At 45.2% G+C, this 19005-nt stretch overlaps 1 protein-coding gene across 2 annotated transcripts in view; it reads left to right on the top strand.

Annotated features, from left to right (window-relative positions):
• CCDC60 (coiled-coil domain containing 60) overlaps positions 1–19005 on the top strand; it is an 879096-nt gene that overhangs the window by 379477 nt on the left and 480614 nt on the right. For both annotated transcript variants that reach the window (XM_069619175.1, XM_069619174.1), the window contains exon 3: positions 13241–13321. In XM_069619175.1, coding sequence (XP_069475276.1) covers positions 13241–13321 — 81 coding nt within the window. The remainder of the gene's footprint in view (positions 1–13240; positions 13322–19005) is intronic.

Here is a 19005-nt window from a genome sequence, read left to right as displayed (position 1 = left end):
CTAATCTACTTGGTGAAAGGCATTCTCAGTGTTTGAAATGAGGAGCAAAGGGGCCCTGGCGACCATGTGTCCTTGTCATACATGCCAACGCTCACGATTTAGGCGGGAAACTCCTTATTCTCGAGTGAAAAATACTGGTATTTTTAATGTTCTCCCGCCTAAAATAATTATTTCCCCAATGCATTCCAATGGGGAAATTGTCTCCCGATTTCACTGTAGAAATCTCCCTCTCAGCCGCTTTGGAATGTTAGCATTCATGCCTTGTCCATAATGTGTATCGCCCTCCGAATGTTACAAAACTCATTCCTCTGCTGTATAAAACCAGCTTTAGGGATGAGTGTCCCATTCAATGTTTCTACTCATTCAGAAATATGACCTTCCTTCCTGAATGTATTGTATAGTTGGTTGAGGCATGTCACCAATATCGATGATTATGTTTTGTAAAATGGCTCTGTGAACCCGTCCTGAGCTCTTTTTGGTTTCAGCCACATTCAGCCACATAACATCTGATACCTCATTTAACTTAATGGGGCAATCTAGATGTTCTGTTTTATGGCTATACACAACAATGAATCACGGTGTGTCATATATCTTTCTGTATAGTAGTGAAATTGAATGTGATGATCTTCTTTTCCTATAACCAATATGATATCGCCTGGAGTATATAAGCATTGAATGCGCCCACCCGTTTCCCAGATTATCAACCATCCGCTCCCCATCCAGCCTCCTCCCAGACTTTTAATGAAAATGATTTCGGTAGATCTACCCTCCACCACTTTCATTAGACCTGAATGAGTGGATCCTCACTTTCCTTTCCCTCTTTCTCAGGTTATTCTTTTCCCATTAGTGGAAGTACTTTTCATCCACCTTCTGTTACCATTGCTGCATTTCCTTCCTTCTGGTCCTTCTGTGGTGATTTCCTCCTGCGGGAACCTCGGTTCAGCCAAGTTCATGCCTTATAGCCAACCCCCCTCCTCCACTTATTCAATTAACTATTCCTTGTTATTTATTCTGGCCTGCAGTTTTGTGGGTAACAGCCATCAGTATTTCAATGTCCTCCGTACCAGCTCATCCGTGAGCAGTTTCAGGTCCGGCCTTTTCCCCATGGTGATTGTGATAGGTAATAATAAAGATTAGATAATTTGAAGCATATGCTTCCCATTTTCCTGGCTGCTGACAGATGTTCATTTTGTTCTTACAAAAGTGTAACTTCACCAAAATTGTGCAGGGTCTTGCTCCTGGTTCCCTGTTTCAGACGCGGTCCATCTTGATTTGGTTGCTTTTCTCTTGCCCTACAGTTAGTGAAAATAGCTCTAACCCTTATGTATCAGTGTGGAGTCCTTCTCCCTCTTTTTGAGAGCTCTGATTCTTATAATCCCCCTCCAGGATCTGTTTTTCAAGTCCTCAATCGTATCTTTCAGCCATTTAAATTTTTCGACCAGGTCCTCTACCTCTTTCAACATTTGTGCCATTTGTTGGGACACATAATACAACTCTCCTTCCATGTCTATTAGTCTAGACATGAGGTGTTTGATTTCTCGTTTGTTTTCAGCAATTGCTAGATAAATGTTTCCTTTTATGCCTGAAACCTCCTCCTTTACTGTCATCACAAGGGCCGCTATCTGTCTTAGATGGGTCTCTTCAAAGTCTGCCTGGGTGAGTGTGCACCTGAAGCTCACACTCCCTGGCCCCATCTCAATTTGTTCTCAATAGTATTGTGGACCTATGAACGTTTTGCTTCTCCTCCACTCTCCTTCTCAGGTATGCGTATTCCCCCCAACTCACATTTACCTCTGGTCAACGCATTTCGTAGGGGGTTCCTGTCTCTTCTTGGATCCTCTCCGTCACTTCTACAGTGCATCTGACTCAGGTTGGCTTTCCTCCCCTCTTTGTGTTCCACATCTCTTTTGTCTTGGCCCTTTGTCATACCCAGGGTTTTCCTAGGGTCCCCTCAGCTCATTGACCAGTCTGGAAACCTCCACATTATTTTATAGCCTTTGCCCCTTTCTGTCCATATGGTCTTCTCTTGCTCCTGGTGTCTCGTGGTCTCAGTGTTATTTTCTCCCTCAGGTCTCCCTCTCGGGTCCTGTGTGTCTGAGTTTGGGCCTATGCTTTGCCCACTTTGGAACGAGATTGCTTTGTGATGTCCACCCCATCTCCTTATTCTGGCACCCCTTTGTGATATTTTCTTTGCCTTTCTGCCATCTGTCCCCTCTGTCTTGATTTGTTGGCTCTCCCAGTAATCCCTGGGTGTCTCAGGCAACCTCCTTGTTGGGGCACCAGCCCGCTGTTCTCACTTGCCGGGTTCGCTTTTGTCCTGTCATGGTGCACCATTATGCTAATGTCATTGGTATCCAGTGATTCTCTCAAACATTGTTACGCTCACCTGGCTCCCACAGGGGCGTCGATCGGACCCGGACAGCTGCGGTCTCCTTCGGCGTGAAGCGTAGTGCAGAGATGACAGACTGGACTGGCCCGCCTAATCTCGTCTGCTTGACCCGTAGAAGTATTCTCCTGCAAGTGGAGAAAGGGATTTAGCCACCCGTGGATTCTAGTAATGGCACCCCACTGTTATCCCCACTAATCACCTCCGATATTCCCTTTCAGTAATCTCACCTTATGTTTTTGAATGATGAGCTCTCCATCCTGCGTGGAATGCAGGGGCGCGTAGATACCAGTTACTTCACTGGTTCGAAGGCGTTGGAAGAGTTCCGGGTGAATATTGACTCCGAGGTTCCTGGTGAGAACCCGTAAGTATAAAGTCCAAAGAGTTCATTATGTCCTATGTTCACTCTTGTCCCATTCCCTTCTTGTGTTGCAGCTGGGCCAAGAGAAGATTGTCTTGTGGCAGCTGATGGCGCTCAGGTAAGAGTCTGTATTACCCAACACTGTCCGGTAAAAGATGCGTGTATTTAACTTGTTGTTTTCTCCCTCCTTACAGGTGCGGCGCTAGAAGTTGCGGGATGTTAAAGAATAATGCCTCTGGTGGTAAATCAGGTAAATCTATGGTGGTAAAAAGAGATTGTATTTGTTGGCTCTCTCGGCTCACCTTATATTTCTTTTGTCCCCTAGATGCTGGAGTTCGGCGAGGAAAATGATGGAGGCAGAGCCGAATCGAAAAATGCTGTGGGGACTGGTGAGTATGGCGCAGCGCTGCAGCTGGCGATGCGACGCGTGCAGAAATAATGTCCTTTCCAAGTTCGAGGATGTGATGGATCCGGAATCAGTTAAGGAATTAAAATAATGTCTATGTTCTAACCTTTCCTTCTTTCCTCTTTTTCTAGGAGCTCTGGATTCAAGGCAGGCGTGGCAGAAGACTGGATGCTGACTGCAGGCACAGTGAGCGTTACGCTGCTGGATGCAGAATAACGCGAAGCATGTGCTGCTGTTCGGGCGTGGTTTAAATAGCCTTCAAAGTAGTCCCAGGTAAGAAGTTCCCCCAGAACCACACCCGAGTAAAAGAATAGTCCCTGAAGTAAAGTAGTCCCATTCAGGCCTCCCGTTGGCTTGACTTCATTGCAGCATGGTCTGCATGAGGTAAGTAATGTACATGAGCCTGGCGCCTATGGCGCCAGGACTGATTTCCTCTATGAGCCTGGTGCCAATGGCGCTTGGACTGTACCCGGGGCTGCTGGGCTTTTAGTAAGCACCTGGATGCCTGCTCCCGGGGCTGATGGGCTTGGTCCGGATGCCCGGGGGTAGGCATCATGACAAACATAGCATTGAATGCAAAAGCATCGAAAAAAATTCATTTTTTAAAGGTAAAGGTTTTATTTTTATTGTAATGGGTTTTAAGTGGTTAAAAAAACGGCGGTGGGTTGGACCCCCCCATTAAAAAAAAATTAAAAAATGCATTTTTTCAATGCATGTTTTCCAATGCATTTGCATTCGATGCTTTGGCATTCGATGCAATCACTAGGAACCAATGTCATTCACTCCTCGTTCTTAGTTGTCCAAGTCCGTGCTTCCCCGCTACCTACTCTGTCCTTGACAGGCATCCCTGCACATCCAGATGTGATGAGATTTGTATATCCGAGGTACAGATCTCTCAGTTGCTCCCTCCCTCTGTCTATTGGGATATCTTACTGTGTGTGATCCACACCATCTAATTGTTCTGGCATCCCTCTGTAATGTTGTCTCCTTCCTTCTGCCTCCCACTGCCTCAGTCTTGGTTTGTTGGGCCTTGCAGTGATTCCCCGGGTTTTTCAGGCATCCTCACTCTTCAGGCACCATGCCTCCACCCTCGCTTGGTGGGCTCGCTCTTGTCCTGGTGCGGTGCACCACTATGTCATTGCTAAGTCTCCCTCGTTGTTCTCTGTCCCAGTCTGAGCTTCCCCACCACTTAACTCTGTCCTCAGCAGTCACCTCTCGATATCTTGGGGGTTGGGTACGTGTGTTGAGCTACACTACGGGACTATACATTTCTCCCTGTGCAAAGCTATAGTGCATCAGCAGCCCTCTTGTCATTTGATTACTCTGCCCGTGCTTCCTCCCGGCTCGCCTTTATTTATATTTATTTATTTGTACATTTATGGAAGCGTGCAAAGCCCATAGTCAGCTAGGTGCTTGTTACAGGGTGGAACAGTCATATAGAACCGGTGAGGCAGTAGGGATAGGAGGTCAGTTGAACAACAGTTTTCATATGCTTTCTGAAGACATTGTAGGAGGGTTTGCCTCTTGGGTGTGGGGGAAGCTTGTTCCATAGTGATGGTGCCCAGACTGGGAGGCTGGATCCCCCAGCTTTGGAATGCTTGAACCTTGTCATGACAAGGCACTGTCTGTGGGCAGTTCTATGGGTCTTTCTGAGTCATGTTGTTTTAGTTTGTCCGCAAGGTATCTTGGTGCGTAGTTAGAGAGGCATCAGTGTGTAAGGTTGAGAATTTTGAAGTTGATTCTGTCCTTAACAGGGAGCCAATGGGCTGCTTTCCTAGCTGCTGATATATGGTCCCGTTTGTCAAAGAGCAGCTCTGAGTGCATTGTTTTGGATTGTTTGCAGTTTGCCAAGGTTTTTCTCTGAGGTGCCACAGAGTAAAGAGTTACAATGGCCGAGTTTCGATGCAATGAGTGCTTGGGCAACTTCCAGGAGATTAGTGGTGGTGAGGAAGGGTTTACTAGTGTTTATCAATTAGATGGCATATCCTGATGCCGATGTAATGTGGTTGACATGGTGGGTCATAGTAAGGGATGAATCAAGGTAGACCCCAGGGGTCTTGACAGAAGGGGCAACAAATATGATGTGGCCATCAATGGTGAAGGATTTGTATTTCTGGGGTAGTTTCTTTAGGCGTGCAGGGGGCACAATGAGTAGAAGTTCAGTGTTATCGTCATTGAGGCAGAGGTTATGTCCAGCCATCCAAGATTGAATGGTTTCATAGGTTTTGTTGATTCTGGACGTGCCTGTCTGGTGGTCACCATTGAGGGGGATAAGAATGTTGGTGTTGTCTGTAATTTGTATATGAGATTCCCAAGGCATCGAGATAGTCTAATGGTGGCTTGGTGTACACATTGTACAGTGTAGGGGGACACACAGGGGAAAGATCTGTTAGACCTTGTTCGCAGCGGGCGCTCTATAATGCACCAGGGGTAAGGGTGCCCTTGCTTTACCTGTGAGGTTACATTTTTTTATTTTTATATATTTTTGTATTTATACATAGGAGGAACAATATTCTTTTGATCACAAAATAACATACAATAGATAAGCAATCAGATTTTATGGGAAGCAGTGAGCTTTTTACAATGGGTGAGTTTGAGGGACATTCTGACAAGTTTGTGGAGTAAATGGAACAGCCACTGGGCACAATACATAAGTGGACATACATAGATTAAGGACAACCAACATTGGACATGGTAGACGTTACACCCAGCTGTGCTCGAGATGTGACCATGATGGGTGAACTGCTACAGTGGAGGCAGAGGAATTGAGGGACAGAGGCAGGTTGAAGGCGAGGGAAAGATGTTAGCTAGCAGGCAGATGAGAGGTAGGTTAAGAGGTTAACTCAGAGGCGAGGAGGTAGGCTTTTAGTTTGGTTTTGATCAAATCAGTGTGGACTGTTTTTCGGGTGTCAGGGGAATAGAATTCCATGCAAGTGGAGCGAGAAGAGAGAAAGCGCGTAAGCTAAAGGAAGCACAGGGAGGGCAAGGAGCCACACGGGTAGTCGAGGAGGCAGAGCAGAGATTAGGAGAAGGCTTGTAGATTTGGATAGAGGAGGATACATTCAGTGATGCCTTACTATGGATAGATTTGTGAACCAGGAGAAGAAATTTAAATCTGGCCCTGTTTTGCATCATCAGCCATCCAGCCTGATGACGGTATGAGGAAGTAGGTGTGAAGTTGGGGAGTTCATAGAGAGTCCTGGTAGCAAAGTCAATGATCTTGTTGAGAGGACAGAAAGCATAGTTGGGGAGACCAAAGAGAATTCTGGCACAGTAGTCCAGATTAGAAAAGACAAGAGTGTTTAAGAGATGCTTGGCAGAGGCGTAGCCAGGATTGTCTAGCAAATGGGGCCTGATGCTAAATTAGTTGGGCCCACTGCACTGACAGAAATATCTGTAAATGCCCACACAGCGCTGCTGAGTGGGCATTTACAGATTTTGGGTGGGCCTTGCCCCTCGGGCCATACCCTGCCTGTGCCTCTGATGCTTGGCAGTGTTTAAAGGAAGTAGGTGCCTGATTTTCCTAATATTTAGGAGGTTGAGGCAAGCTCCTGTTTCAGTTTTGGAGATGAAAGTAGAGAAGGTGTGAGAAGGGTCATAGATGATGCTGAGTTTTCTAGTTGAAGAAGAATAGGGGAGAGTGTCATGTGGGAACTGGATAGGCAGAGGAAGCTATGAGAGAGAGCTTTTGGCAGGGAAGAAGAGTACCTCTGTTTTGGTAGAGTTTAACAACAGAGAGTGATAAGCCATCCAATATTTAATGGTAGAGAAACAGTTTGAAATGTTGATAGAGGAATCAGAGGAGAGTTCAAGAAAAGAGACAAAGGTTTGGGTGTCATCTGAGTTGGTACGCGAACCCAAAGGAGATTAGTGCCTCAAGAGCAGAGGTGTAGAGTGTAAAGAGATCCAAGACAGAGGGCCGCCAAACTCGTGAAATTACCGGCACCCGGCAATGGGGATGTACGGGGGCATTCCGACCCCGGCAGACCCGGTCCGCCCCATTGCCGTGTGCCGGTATTCATTACTCCCCATTCCATATGGCTCATTAGGAATGGGGAGGTTGGATGCACCAGCACCATTCATGAATGGTGCCAGTGCATCCAACGAGTTGTGCTCGCGGGTGCCGCTCTGCCCGCCAGGTAATACCTGGCGGGCAGAAAGGCACCCACGAGCAAAACTCGTAATTTGCCGGTCCGGTAGTAACGGCGCCAGTAGCTTCCCGGGGCCACTACTACCGGACTGGCAAACTTGTGAGGCTGAGAGCCTTGTAGAACACCAACAGTTAGAAGAGTGAGTTGAGAGGTGTTGTTGCTCCAGGAGACAGAGAATTTGCAAGGTAGGATTCAAACCAGGCAAGGGCATGACCGTGAATCGGAAGAAGAGAGAGTGCATTCTGGAGATCAGAATGATCGACGGTGTCAAAGGCAGCAGACCAGTCAAGAAGAATTAGGATCGAGGATAGGTTGGAGTGATTAGCAAAGGCAATCAAATTGGACACTTTCATGAGAGCAGTTTCCGTAGAGTGACAGGAGCGGAAACCTGCTTGTGGGGGTCTCGAAAGTTGTGGATGTCTAAGAAATGCATAAAATGGTTGAATACAACACTTTCAAGGACTTTGGAGTAGAACGGAAGGAGAGACACAGGGTGAAAGTTAGCCCGTAGGCTCAGGTCAGCCCCTTGCTTTTTTATGAGGGGAATGACTGGATGTTTTGAGTACAGGGGCAAAGCAAGCAGAATCTTTCCATTCATGCACAGTTCGGGTGGGTGTACAATGTTGTGAGCGTGGTTTATTTGTGTCCACCTAGGTCACCCTCTCGAACACCATATCACAGGCACGGTTTTGGAATAGTTGAGTACCAGAGAGGGGAGTGCCCACCTGTGAAGGATAGCAAAGAGCTGTGGAGATACGAGTGGCTAGGTCCTTGTTAAAATTGAAGACTAACAATAAGTTGGTTTGATCAGTAAAAGTTGCAGGAGAAGCCACAGTAGGAGATCGGTTAGGTGACAGAAGGTGTCCGGTGTGAATAGAGGGACCAAAGATTAATTCATGGAGAGCACCCACTGTGAGGGGGTGTAAGATGAGGTGTTGTTGTTCTAGTAGGTGGAAAGTAGCAATCTACCCGACACAGGTTATCCATTCAAGGGCAAAGTCATGAGAGGATTAGATGGAGTATACAAAAAAGATTTGGATGGATGACAGTGTCAAAGGCACCTGGAGGTCCTTAGGGATCAACTGTGAGGATAGTTTGGAGTAGTGATCAGAAGGGATGAAGTGAGACGGGTCTGAGTGTTGTTTTGGTGGAATTATTATGGCAGAACGCCGATTGGAGGAGTTTGTAGAGATTCTTACTGTCTAGGTGGTATGTGATCTGTTTTAATAAAATAACACTGTAAGGTTGTAGAAGGGGAGACCTATAAGTGGCTGGAATGTTGATTTACAATTTCCTTAGATGGGTGAAAGGGTTGTTGACATGCAATACACTCGGAAGGTCCCTGAGTCCAGAAAAATGTTCGAGGGGGACAGGAAAAGCAGTTAAACAGGGGTGGTGCCCTTAGATTCTGTAAAGCAACTGCTTCGATAGGAGCATAGGATGGGCTGGCAGCTTGGTGCAGAGGAGTACATTCTGCATGAGTGGTTGGGGCAGGCATATAAGAATGATAGGGCAGGATTGCTAAGTAGTTCAGTGAGGGTGTCTCTGATGATGGTGATTTTAGATGAGAAATGGAGGCCAAAGTCATTAGCTTTAGGGCTGGGCAAAATTGTTAACTTCTGTTATGCCTGCTGCAGAAGCGAAATCTGGAAGATTTTGATCCACTTCGCTGCTGTTCCGCCACCCCTGCATTTTCAAAAGTACGGAGAAAAGTTTCTCGTGCCTTCTCGCAAACCAAAATGAGCCACGTGAAGTTTCTCGTACCACTGCGTGAACCTGGAAGGAATTGAAAAGGGCAGCATAACGTTTCTTGTGCTGCTGCGTGAACCTAGCAGGAATCGAAAAGCGAGACACAAAGTTTCTTTTGTCCTGCTGTACAAACCTAGTACGTATCAAACACAAAGCTGCCTAAGTTCTTCAGGCCAGTGCATGAATCAAAGAGCGGCACAAAGTTTCTCCTGCCTCTGTGCGAACCTACCACGAATCGAACAAAAATCCTGCGCGAAGTTTCAGGTGCCGCTGCGCAAACCTAGCACGAATCGAAAAAGACCTGACTGAATTTTCTCATGCCGCTGCACGAAACTGGTACAGATTGAAAAAACTCCTGTGTGAAGATTCTGGTGTCGCGAATCTAGCACGAATTGATAAAATACTTTCTCAAAGTTTCTTTTCACTTTGCGAACTGCTCACAAATAAAAAAACAATGAAGTTTCTCATGCCGCTGCAGGAAACTAGCACAGATTGAAAGAAAAGACCAGTGCAAAGTTTCTCGTGATGCTACACAAAACTCGCATAGGAACGAAACACCACGCTTTGCATGAAATCGCACAAACCTGGGTTAAATTTCAGTGGCAGTGAAAAAGTAATGCTGATTTTATGGGTCCGGATTGCGCACTATTCGCTTCACGGGTGAACATTTTTCTCACCTCTAATTAGCAGAGAGGAGGAGATGGAGCTAGGACAAGGGATTGCCAGCATGGATTGCAGGGTGGAAAATTGTTTGCAAAGATAGCACCGTAAAAACAAGATTAGATTGTTGTAACAGCAGTGGAGATGTTGGTGCATGGTGGTCCTCAGCTGTCAGATCAGTGGCATGATTCATGGCTCGGGTGCGGGAGGTAGAAGTTTAGTAAAGCACATAGTAGAAGTAGAAGGGAATCACAAGAACACAGTTCCAGTCTGCAAAGGCCTTCTTTAGGATTCTGAATCACTGATGATACTGAGCCACTATTCCTAAGCCAATGATTACACTTATCCATTGACAATACAAAGTGTGATACTCCCAATACAAAGCCAATACCAAGTCACTGTTAATATTGTGCCTCAATAATACTCAAACATTAATTATACCATCCGTTGTTAATACTGATCCACTGATGACACATAGTTGCTAATAGTACTGAGCAACTGATGAAACTGAAAATGTGACGATACACAGACATTGATGATATTAATCCACTAACGGTACTGAGCTATTGATAATTCAGTGGCACTGCCGATTCTGTGTTACTACTGGTACTGATCCACTATTGTTATTGCACAAAGAAGATGCGACCTACTGATGATGTCGATCCAAACATAATATGAAGTCACTGATAATATTGTACCATTTTTTATATGAAGCCAGTGATTAAATTGGTCTAAAGATAATACTTCACCAGATATTGCTAGAAAGTGTACATCAGTATATCATTATTTAGGTACCACACACCCAGACAATCCAGTTTTAAAATCTGTGATATCCTCGTAGTTTTGCTTCCAATAAGATTCAGAATGGTGTCTTTCAAATCTTTTACTTATGGAGCTTGTTAAAGAAAATTAATGTGTGCTTCTGAAAAATAACAGGGCAAGAAGGAACCATGGAACGTACAGCATTTAGCTGTATAGAGAGCTCCAATTAAAAACATTTATAAAACGTAAACACAAACAGAAACGTGCTGTATTTCTAATCTATCCACTCACCTACATGTTTGAGTACTAGCTGCTGCTCCAGTATGCTGCAGACACTGCAAACCGTTGTCTGCATGTGTAATGAGTTTGCCACAGCAATGCCCACTTTCTAGCATGAAAACATCTACATTGGAAGGCTAGAGAGGTACCTGAAGCTGCCTGAGTCATTCATGTCCTTACTCCTCTGTTGATACAGAACAAACACGGAATCACAGACAATACCGACAATACATTACTGTGCCAGTAAGGTTTGAGGGGACCATGACATTGATCTATTTATATCTCTGATGATACTGAACCATTGATGATGGCAAACCATTGAACATAACGATCCACTGATGATACTAAGGTACTGACAATACTGAGTCAGTGATGATGAGTTATCGATTGTACTCATCCAGCGACGACATGTAACCACAGATGATTGAGCCCACTAATGATACTGAGCCATTGATAGTGGTGGGCCAATGGTAATATCTAGCCATTGATGACACAAAGATAATCTTAATACCGAGCTACTGCTAATGCTGGGACTCTGGTATGCTTTATTCTGAGCCAGTGCTCTGTTTTGTACTGAGATACTGATGGACATGTAGCACTCTGGACTTTGCTTTTTGACACACATGAGAAATATTCTCTGGTGCAAGGAAACACTTGTTCTGTGATAGTTGGCAGGATAGTTCAGAAGGTTCAATCTCCTTTGGTAAAAATGCATGGACAAGTCAGATTCGAAGTTTGTGCCCTGCGCAGAGTTGGCTCAGCCGTCTATCTTACACAGGTTGACAACACATTTGTGTTCAGTTTCTTGAAAATAGCATCTAATTTTATATGCCAAAATATTTATCATGTTGCTGTGTGTTCTATGTCAGTTTTTGGGTAAGACACAGAGGCTAGAAAGGTATTTCCACCTTTTGTTGCCCACAGGATTAAGTGTAGAACTTACAACAACTTAGAACTTTCAAAACATTTGTCTCTTTACACGTGCCTCCTTTGTTACTCTTTCTCCTGTTCATCCTTCTGCGAATGCCCTGCACGGACATACAACAGAAGAACGTGACTGCTGGGCCTTCATTAAAGTCACAATTGCATTCCCACTAGGCTGTGGAAAATATGTGCCAGAATTATGGAAGTTCCAAGCCTCTCTACAAAATTCTCCAAACCCCTCTGTATTGGCCTAAAATAGCGTCTCCTAAACACTATCTCGTTACTCCAATCTGCTTACCCCATAATGTCCTCCGACTTCCTTCCTGCTGTATATGCTTTTAATGTTATACCATTTTTTCACAGACTATTGTCTACAATTCGGTGACTAAATCAGGATTGACTTGGATGAGAAAATAAAATGTTGCTTGCACCTACAGCCCGAACTGCAGGATGGTCTTTCATCAAACTTGTGGGAGGAGCAGTGCCTGGACCTGAAAGCGTGCTTTTGCTAATTTGTTGTTAATCCATCTAGCGTACTTTTTAAAATTGACTAAAAAGAAGGCCAAAAACATTTGTGATATCTCAGAAATGACCATGGACTAATACGCCGATGTAAAAGTGTTTACAATTGCACCAATCCCTTACTAAAAGCTTCTTTGGGGCAGACCTCCCAATGTGTTCATTCTAATTGTGACCCTAAAGTCTTTTTTTACCAATACATGCAGTGTAGTCAAAGTGAGCGGGAGCGGTGCTCCTCTACTTTTTTATTACCTTTTACAGCTCCTATACTTTTATTTTAAAAAGAAACAGTTCCGGAATGGTTTCGTTTTAAAATAAAAGTGTAGGAAGAAGTTGAAACTTGCTCTTCAGTGCATTGAACTGAACGTTCCCTTAAACAGCAACTGCAAGTGTTTGGTGGTGTATATCCCATTAGCGGGACCCGGATCCGGTACGTCCCCATTCCCATTTGAGCTCCCATAGGGAATGGGGAGGATGCTTACAATGGACCCGTTAATGACGGGTCCGTTGTTAGCGTCCTGGTCTGCTAGCGGGTCCCGCTCTGCACGTCCGGTCTGGCCAGGCGTGCAGAGCGGGACCCGCTGCAGAACTCGTAATGTGGCGGCCCGGTATGAACAGTGCCGGTCCCTAACCGGCACCATTCATACCATGGCCGCCACAGTCGTTATGAGGCTCAATGTCACTACCAGTGTGAAAATGGGTAAATGGTACATATGCAAATTATCAATATTCTTTAAACACATTTCAATACACTAGTGTACATGAGGGCTCAGTTGGGGATGTATCCTGCCCATTGTTGACCAGGCAGCTTGCTAGGAAAATGTAAACTCTTAAGACATCAACTCTTTCAGGGAACTTCATAGCATCTTACCCCCCTCCTTTGTTTTGGGCATCTGTTCTCTGGGTCTTGCACAAATGCCCCCAAATCCCCCCAATTAGTCCTATCTTGAGCCCAGATTTCATTTGACTATTTTGATCTCGTAGAGTTGATGAGGATTCGAAAGATTTCCACACCTCTCATATGTCGTTTCTTCTTTTTTTAGGACAGCAAAGATGAAGAACTTGCCTTCAGTGAAGAGGATCAAGAGATTCCTAAAGCGTTGAAGGATTCACAGGAGAAGACAGTGAGTCTTTCTGTTGTGTACATTCTCCCATAATGGTGCAGCATCTCTACAGAGAACATTCCTAACTTTCAGCATCCCTACGTACTCCCTCACTGTGATGCACTCCTGGGTGTTCTCCATGGTGTCTTTACTCCTAGGTGCACCTCTACTGGGACATCCGCATATCTGTGATATATTACTAGGTGCTTCCCCACTGTGATTTGCTCCTATGTATTCCTCCACTGTTATCTACCCCGGCTAGGTGTACATCAGAGCACATAAAAACAGTCTGTCTTTAGAATACATTTTTTTTGTTGGCAATGATCATTGACATATGGCCGTTCTTTCATGTGCTCCAATCCACTGTTTGGGCCTGTGAGAAGGTTACAAATCAGTCCGTTCTAAAGACGCACAGCAGTTTTCCCAACACTGCCGTGTGGTTTTAGAATTGAATGGGAACCTTCATGTAGGCCGAAGCTGGTGCTTGCAGCACATCAAAAAACGTCCATGTGTCTTTAAAATGGAATGCTCTGTTAGCAATACTCATTGTCGACAAAGCCTTTAATTCTAAAGCGACATGGAAGATCTTCTATATCCTCGGAACCCCTGCTTCTGGCTAAGTGAAGGTTTCCATTCAATTCTAAATAGACACAGCAGTTTTCATAAACCTGCTGTGTGGCTGACGAATTGGATTCTGCTCCGTAGGAGTATAAGGAGGAGTAGGGGCGAAATGGTCCACTCTGCCCTCACACTGCTACATACCAAAACATGACTCAATCATAAAGGTAAAACAGGACAGTTAAGACATACACCTCCTTCACCTTTTCTGGTAACGCGGCCATGGGAAGGCTATACTCTTCAGAGGGGTGTGAAGGTGAACCAGTAGTGACTCAAACAACACAGTATCACAGTTAAAAATAAATGGAATGTCCAATCAAGGTTCTAGAACAATATATATTCTTTAAACCAACACACCATCGACGCGATGAAGGTAGAGAGAATACTGTACAAAAACCCACCCCAAAGGAATAACAGAGAAGATGCGACAGACTGGAGAAATTACGACTCTGAGCATAGTTCCAGGAGTGGTAGGAAAAGTACTAACCACAAAAAGGAAATCTTGGATGAAAACAGGAGTGGTTGAACTTAACCTCGGTCCACCAAGTGGACCGAGATGGCAGTTCAGAGTCAACAGTAACTGAATTCAGTTCTTGGTGGGCTGATGCAGTCGGACCCGTGATCGAAAGCAGATGCGAGCTGATCCGCTCAGTTCAAGCATGTGAGATTGTGGAGGCACCGGCAGCAAGAATCTGGCAAATTCAGGTACTCTGTGCAGTAGGAGTTCGGCTTTCAATGATGCAGGTCTGGGCAGTCCCAGGAATGCTTTGCAGTTGGCCAGGCCCAGTCTGGCTTTAGCCACTGGGAGGGGTCGTTCAGTGACGCTCCAGCAGTTCGAATTGGCAGGTGGTGATCGTCAAAGTGGTGATCGAGGGTGCGTTGATGTGTGATTAATGAGCTAGCAGTTCAGGAGCAAGTTGGACCGAGCTGTGGTTGTAACCTCCAAGTAGAGTCGGTGTGTGACTCTCCAGTGATTTGATTCAGGTCCCGGCATTGAGCAGTCTCTTGTGGCCTACCAGGTGACAAGCTTTAGCTGGGACACAATGCAGTGTTGAGCTGGTTGAAGGTGCAAGCAATGTGTGCTGAAAGAGTGCATCAACCAGCGCTGGCAACTTCCCTCTTGTTCTAGATGCAGTTAACATGGAGGAACCAGTTCGGTGTGGTAGAACAGGGAGCTTTGGCTGGTCTGGTCCTCTGGTTGATGTGAGGTCCACTTAGGGGGACTTGGAGGATAGGATGGTTCTGTTCAGGGCCTGCTCTCCCAGCGCAGGTGATTGCGGTGCGGAGTGGTAGGTCCTGATCCACAGCAGAGGTTACTCCTGATGTGCCCTGGGAGTGGTAGGGGACAAAACTTCCTTCTGTCTTGGATGATTACTTCTTCACCTCAGTCTGAGGGCTTTGGAGAGTGCATCTCTCCAAAAGGAAGTCCAGTCAGATCTTCAGAACGAATCTGTAGCCTTAAAGGATCAGAGATGAACTGAGCAAATCTCCTCAAGGGGTGGAAGACCTCTTTGTTTAAAGGCAATGGTTTACAGGTGATTGGACTAGAGCTACCCTGCCTTAGTGGTCCAATTCCTGCTCTTGAACAGAGTGGACTTTGCCCTGTTGATCTCACACCCTGTGGCTCTTGAACACATCTCTACTACCCCAATGGTAACTTTCATCCATCCACCCCCAGTAATATGTCTGCCTCATAGACAATTGGACATCTCTCTATCTTTGCTCTCGCAGTAGGGCTGTATTTTATATAGACACACAGAAAGACACACAACAGGAGAAAATGTGTCGGTTTCCTGTCTGCTGCAACATCATGGACTCGACTTCATTTCCAGTGGTAAGTTCTGCATTTCATCAGTTTTACGTAAATTGGTGTTCGAGGAGTAGGCAAATAGGGCAGCATTTGTGTTGAGCTGCTCATCGGAAAAGCTGATCCTCACGTGTTGTTTCCAGTCATTTTTCTTCGTTCTTTGAGGTAGCAGCATTGTACTTCCAATTTTATATGTCCCCCATCACTACCATGTTCATAGACTCAATGGTGGCAGAAAACTACATGGCGATACCACTCAGAGTTCAGGTTCTGTTTGCGGTGACAGTTGTGAACCATGAAAATACAGCTTTGTTTAGAGTTGGTTGGACCAATGGAAGACAGCTCTCACTAAGGAAGGAGTCATAAGCATGCTGAGCACTAGTGCTTGACCACACCAGTGCTTCACCTCCACGTTGAAACAAAGGTAATTTAGGTGGATGGGCCCATACCGGGGTGTGTCATCCCAACAAGGTGCTACACCATACACTCTTTTACCTCATAGTGCTGAGGATCCACTCTACCGCACCCAGGCTTGGAGGAGTATTGTGGCTGCTCACTATTTTTCACCGCTGCAGCACTGGCCCCAAAAGTGGATCTGTTGGACTCTCTCCCTTGAGGGTCTACCACCACTGGGCTCATCATTAAGGAGATTTCCAGAGTGCTACAGGCAGCTCGGATATTGGAGAGAACAAAGAATAGGGACAAGGAGCGAAGGAGCAGGGAAGAAAGGTGGTTTTTGGAGCCCTGATCCTGAAAAGTTTAACCCATTGGTGGGGATGCCCAGGGTTGGCAGCTAGGACTCAGAAGGCCCATCCAAAATACCTACCTCAGGTACGGCAATGTGGGTACTCAAACCCACTGGGCTCTTTCAGTTGTAACATTGGCCAGTGGCTGAACCCAATTGTAACAGCAAATGGTACCAGGAGGGGGGACATGATAGGAGATTCCAGGTGGACCAATGCCAGCCCTGACAACATAAACAGCAGCCAAGAATGACATCAACCACAGCCAAGACAGACTCTACACCTGCCAAGAAGTATTGCAGGAGACTATAAATCGCAGAGACAGAGTAGCTGTTTCAGCTAGAATGACAAGGGGGGGGGATGGAGAGTGAAGGACTCAGATCCCCAGTCGTACTAAAAGCTGTGACTCTTTTGTGGTACCTTAATAGCTACCTCATGGGACACTAGCCGAACATAATCCCTCTTGGTGGTTTTGTTTTAAAAAGAAAGATCAGAAGTAAAGTCATATTTAAGGTGGTGTTGACTGTTCATCCTTTCGCCATAACAGCGCTTAAAAAATACTTTACGGATTACGATGGATATATGAATGTATGAATACATGATGGATGTATGAAAAATGTCAAATAAGCTGGGCAGCACAATCATTGTGACCGATGCCGTACTGTCTACACTGGACTTGGAAAGGTTCCGCCAGATATTGACAGAGCTCTGAAAGGCCTAAAACATTGGGTGCATTGTTAAGTTCTTCTATTTTCTCCCTGGAGTGTGTTTATAAAATCAACCTATTTCAACTAATGCTCGGGTATGAAATCGCACCAAATTCTTTGATAGTCTCCTCCAGGAGCACTGTCACTGGGTCTGTCATGTACAAGAGCATGTCCCTGGCATATAAACATATGGGACCCGAGTCACTCAATGTATTTATTTGTGCAAATGAAAGATGCGCCAGAAATGGGCACGTGCATCTTTCATTTGTGCAAGAAGTAGATGTCTAGTATTTGCAAAGTATGCAAGCTATGGATGTGTGAATGCACAGACAGTTCAAAAATACGAAATAAGGTGGAAAGAATTTGACATGCAGGCAAATGCCCTGCAAATGCGAGAAACCTGTCTAGCTGATGTGGAATACAAGAAAATAAATTAGCATTGGAAAAACCAAATGGTGTGATTACCTGGGATTATGATAGCAGTGCCTGGCAGATGTATATCAAGTACCTATACATAAAACTGTTGACTTTGCCAATGCTTGTTTTTAACAGGACTTCATTACTAGGAACATATAAATCTACTGGCTGAAGGTACACTTGGTTAGGGCATTTCTAATACACCCGTACACATGTAATGCTGAAATTGATCTATTAATTTCCAGTTTATTGCTTAGAAATAACAGTGGCAGGCAAAGGTTTGATGTCACTGCTTGACACAGCCAGAAAAAAGAGATCCCAGAGGATGTTTTTTGGGCTGGTAGTGGGGTGTTGGTGAGGGGGTGGAATACACTCAACACTTTTGGATATAGCTGAAGGCGCGGCCACCCTCCCGCACGTATAAGCTTTGACATACATCTCAAAAGACACTTTACAAAGCACTGTTGCCAAAAGAATGTAGCTACTTTTCACAACAACAATTAGAAACGTAGCTAAACACATAATTGACTATCCTCTACCACACACCCCTCCAGCTTATTTCCCTAGTGTACCTCTCTCCACCCATACGCATGCCAATTATAAATGGGCGGATATCAGGGACTCGCCAAGCCCTCATAACCTTTAAAGGGCCATTATGTACACTCGCATACTAGCACCTCCTAACTTTCCCATACTTCGGACTTCGGTCCCTTCCGAGGGCCTTCATCTTACAGCGGGTTGGGACCATACCCATGGTGAAAGGCTCTATAACAAATGATTAAATGAAATAGGTATTTAGTATGCCTTGGCAGTCAATAGGTGGGTAAATAACCAAACAACGTCCACAAGCAGAGTCATGTAATTTTTCTCCTAATTATACTCCAATGCAATAGTTTTGGCTATTGGGTTGTTCACGTTTTGTGCCCTGGTTTTCCCTGACTAAAATGCTCACATCACTCACTCCAAATCTAAACGAGCCAGTCGATCAATGAAGTGGGCAATTGAGCAGCACTCCCATCCCAACAGCTTCAGGACCAATTGAAGCTGCAGTTGGTTTCTAGGCATTGCCGCTTTCTGCGTCATTGCTCCAAGTCATCTCATGCAAATGTTTCCGTCAGAATGAGTTCTCCCTCCTCCTCCTCTTCACCCCCCCTTGTTGTTCTCATTCCAGCACACAGAAACTATTTCAGGACCAACCTTGTGAATGGCAGTGCAACTATGAGAGATCAATGACTTCTATGGAGTTTAAGTTCATTTCCAGATACATGAAGTTCTATGCAGCCCATTCACACACCCCCACACTGGCTCTGGAGGCCTGTGATACAGACATCACAGGTCATGGAACCAGGGCTATTCATGACATACTTTAGGGCATAGTTTCACATTTCTCGAACTGCAATCATCTGTTTATTA

Source organism: Ambystoma mexicanum, chromosome 10, assembly GCF_040938575.1.
Source record: "Ambystoma mexicanum isolate Mex_15411 chromosome 10, UKY_AmexF1_1, whole genome shotgun sequence".
NCBI classification, from domain to species: domain Eukaryota; kingdom Metazoa; phylum Chordata; class Amphibia; order Caudata; family Ambystomatidae; genus Ambystoma; species Ambystoma mexicanum.
This window is presented reverse-complemented; position numbering and strand designations above follow the sequence as displayed.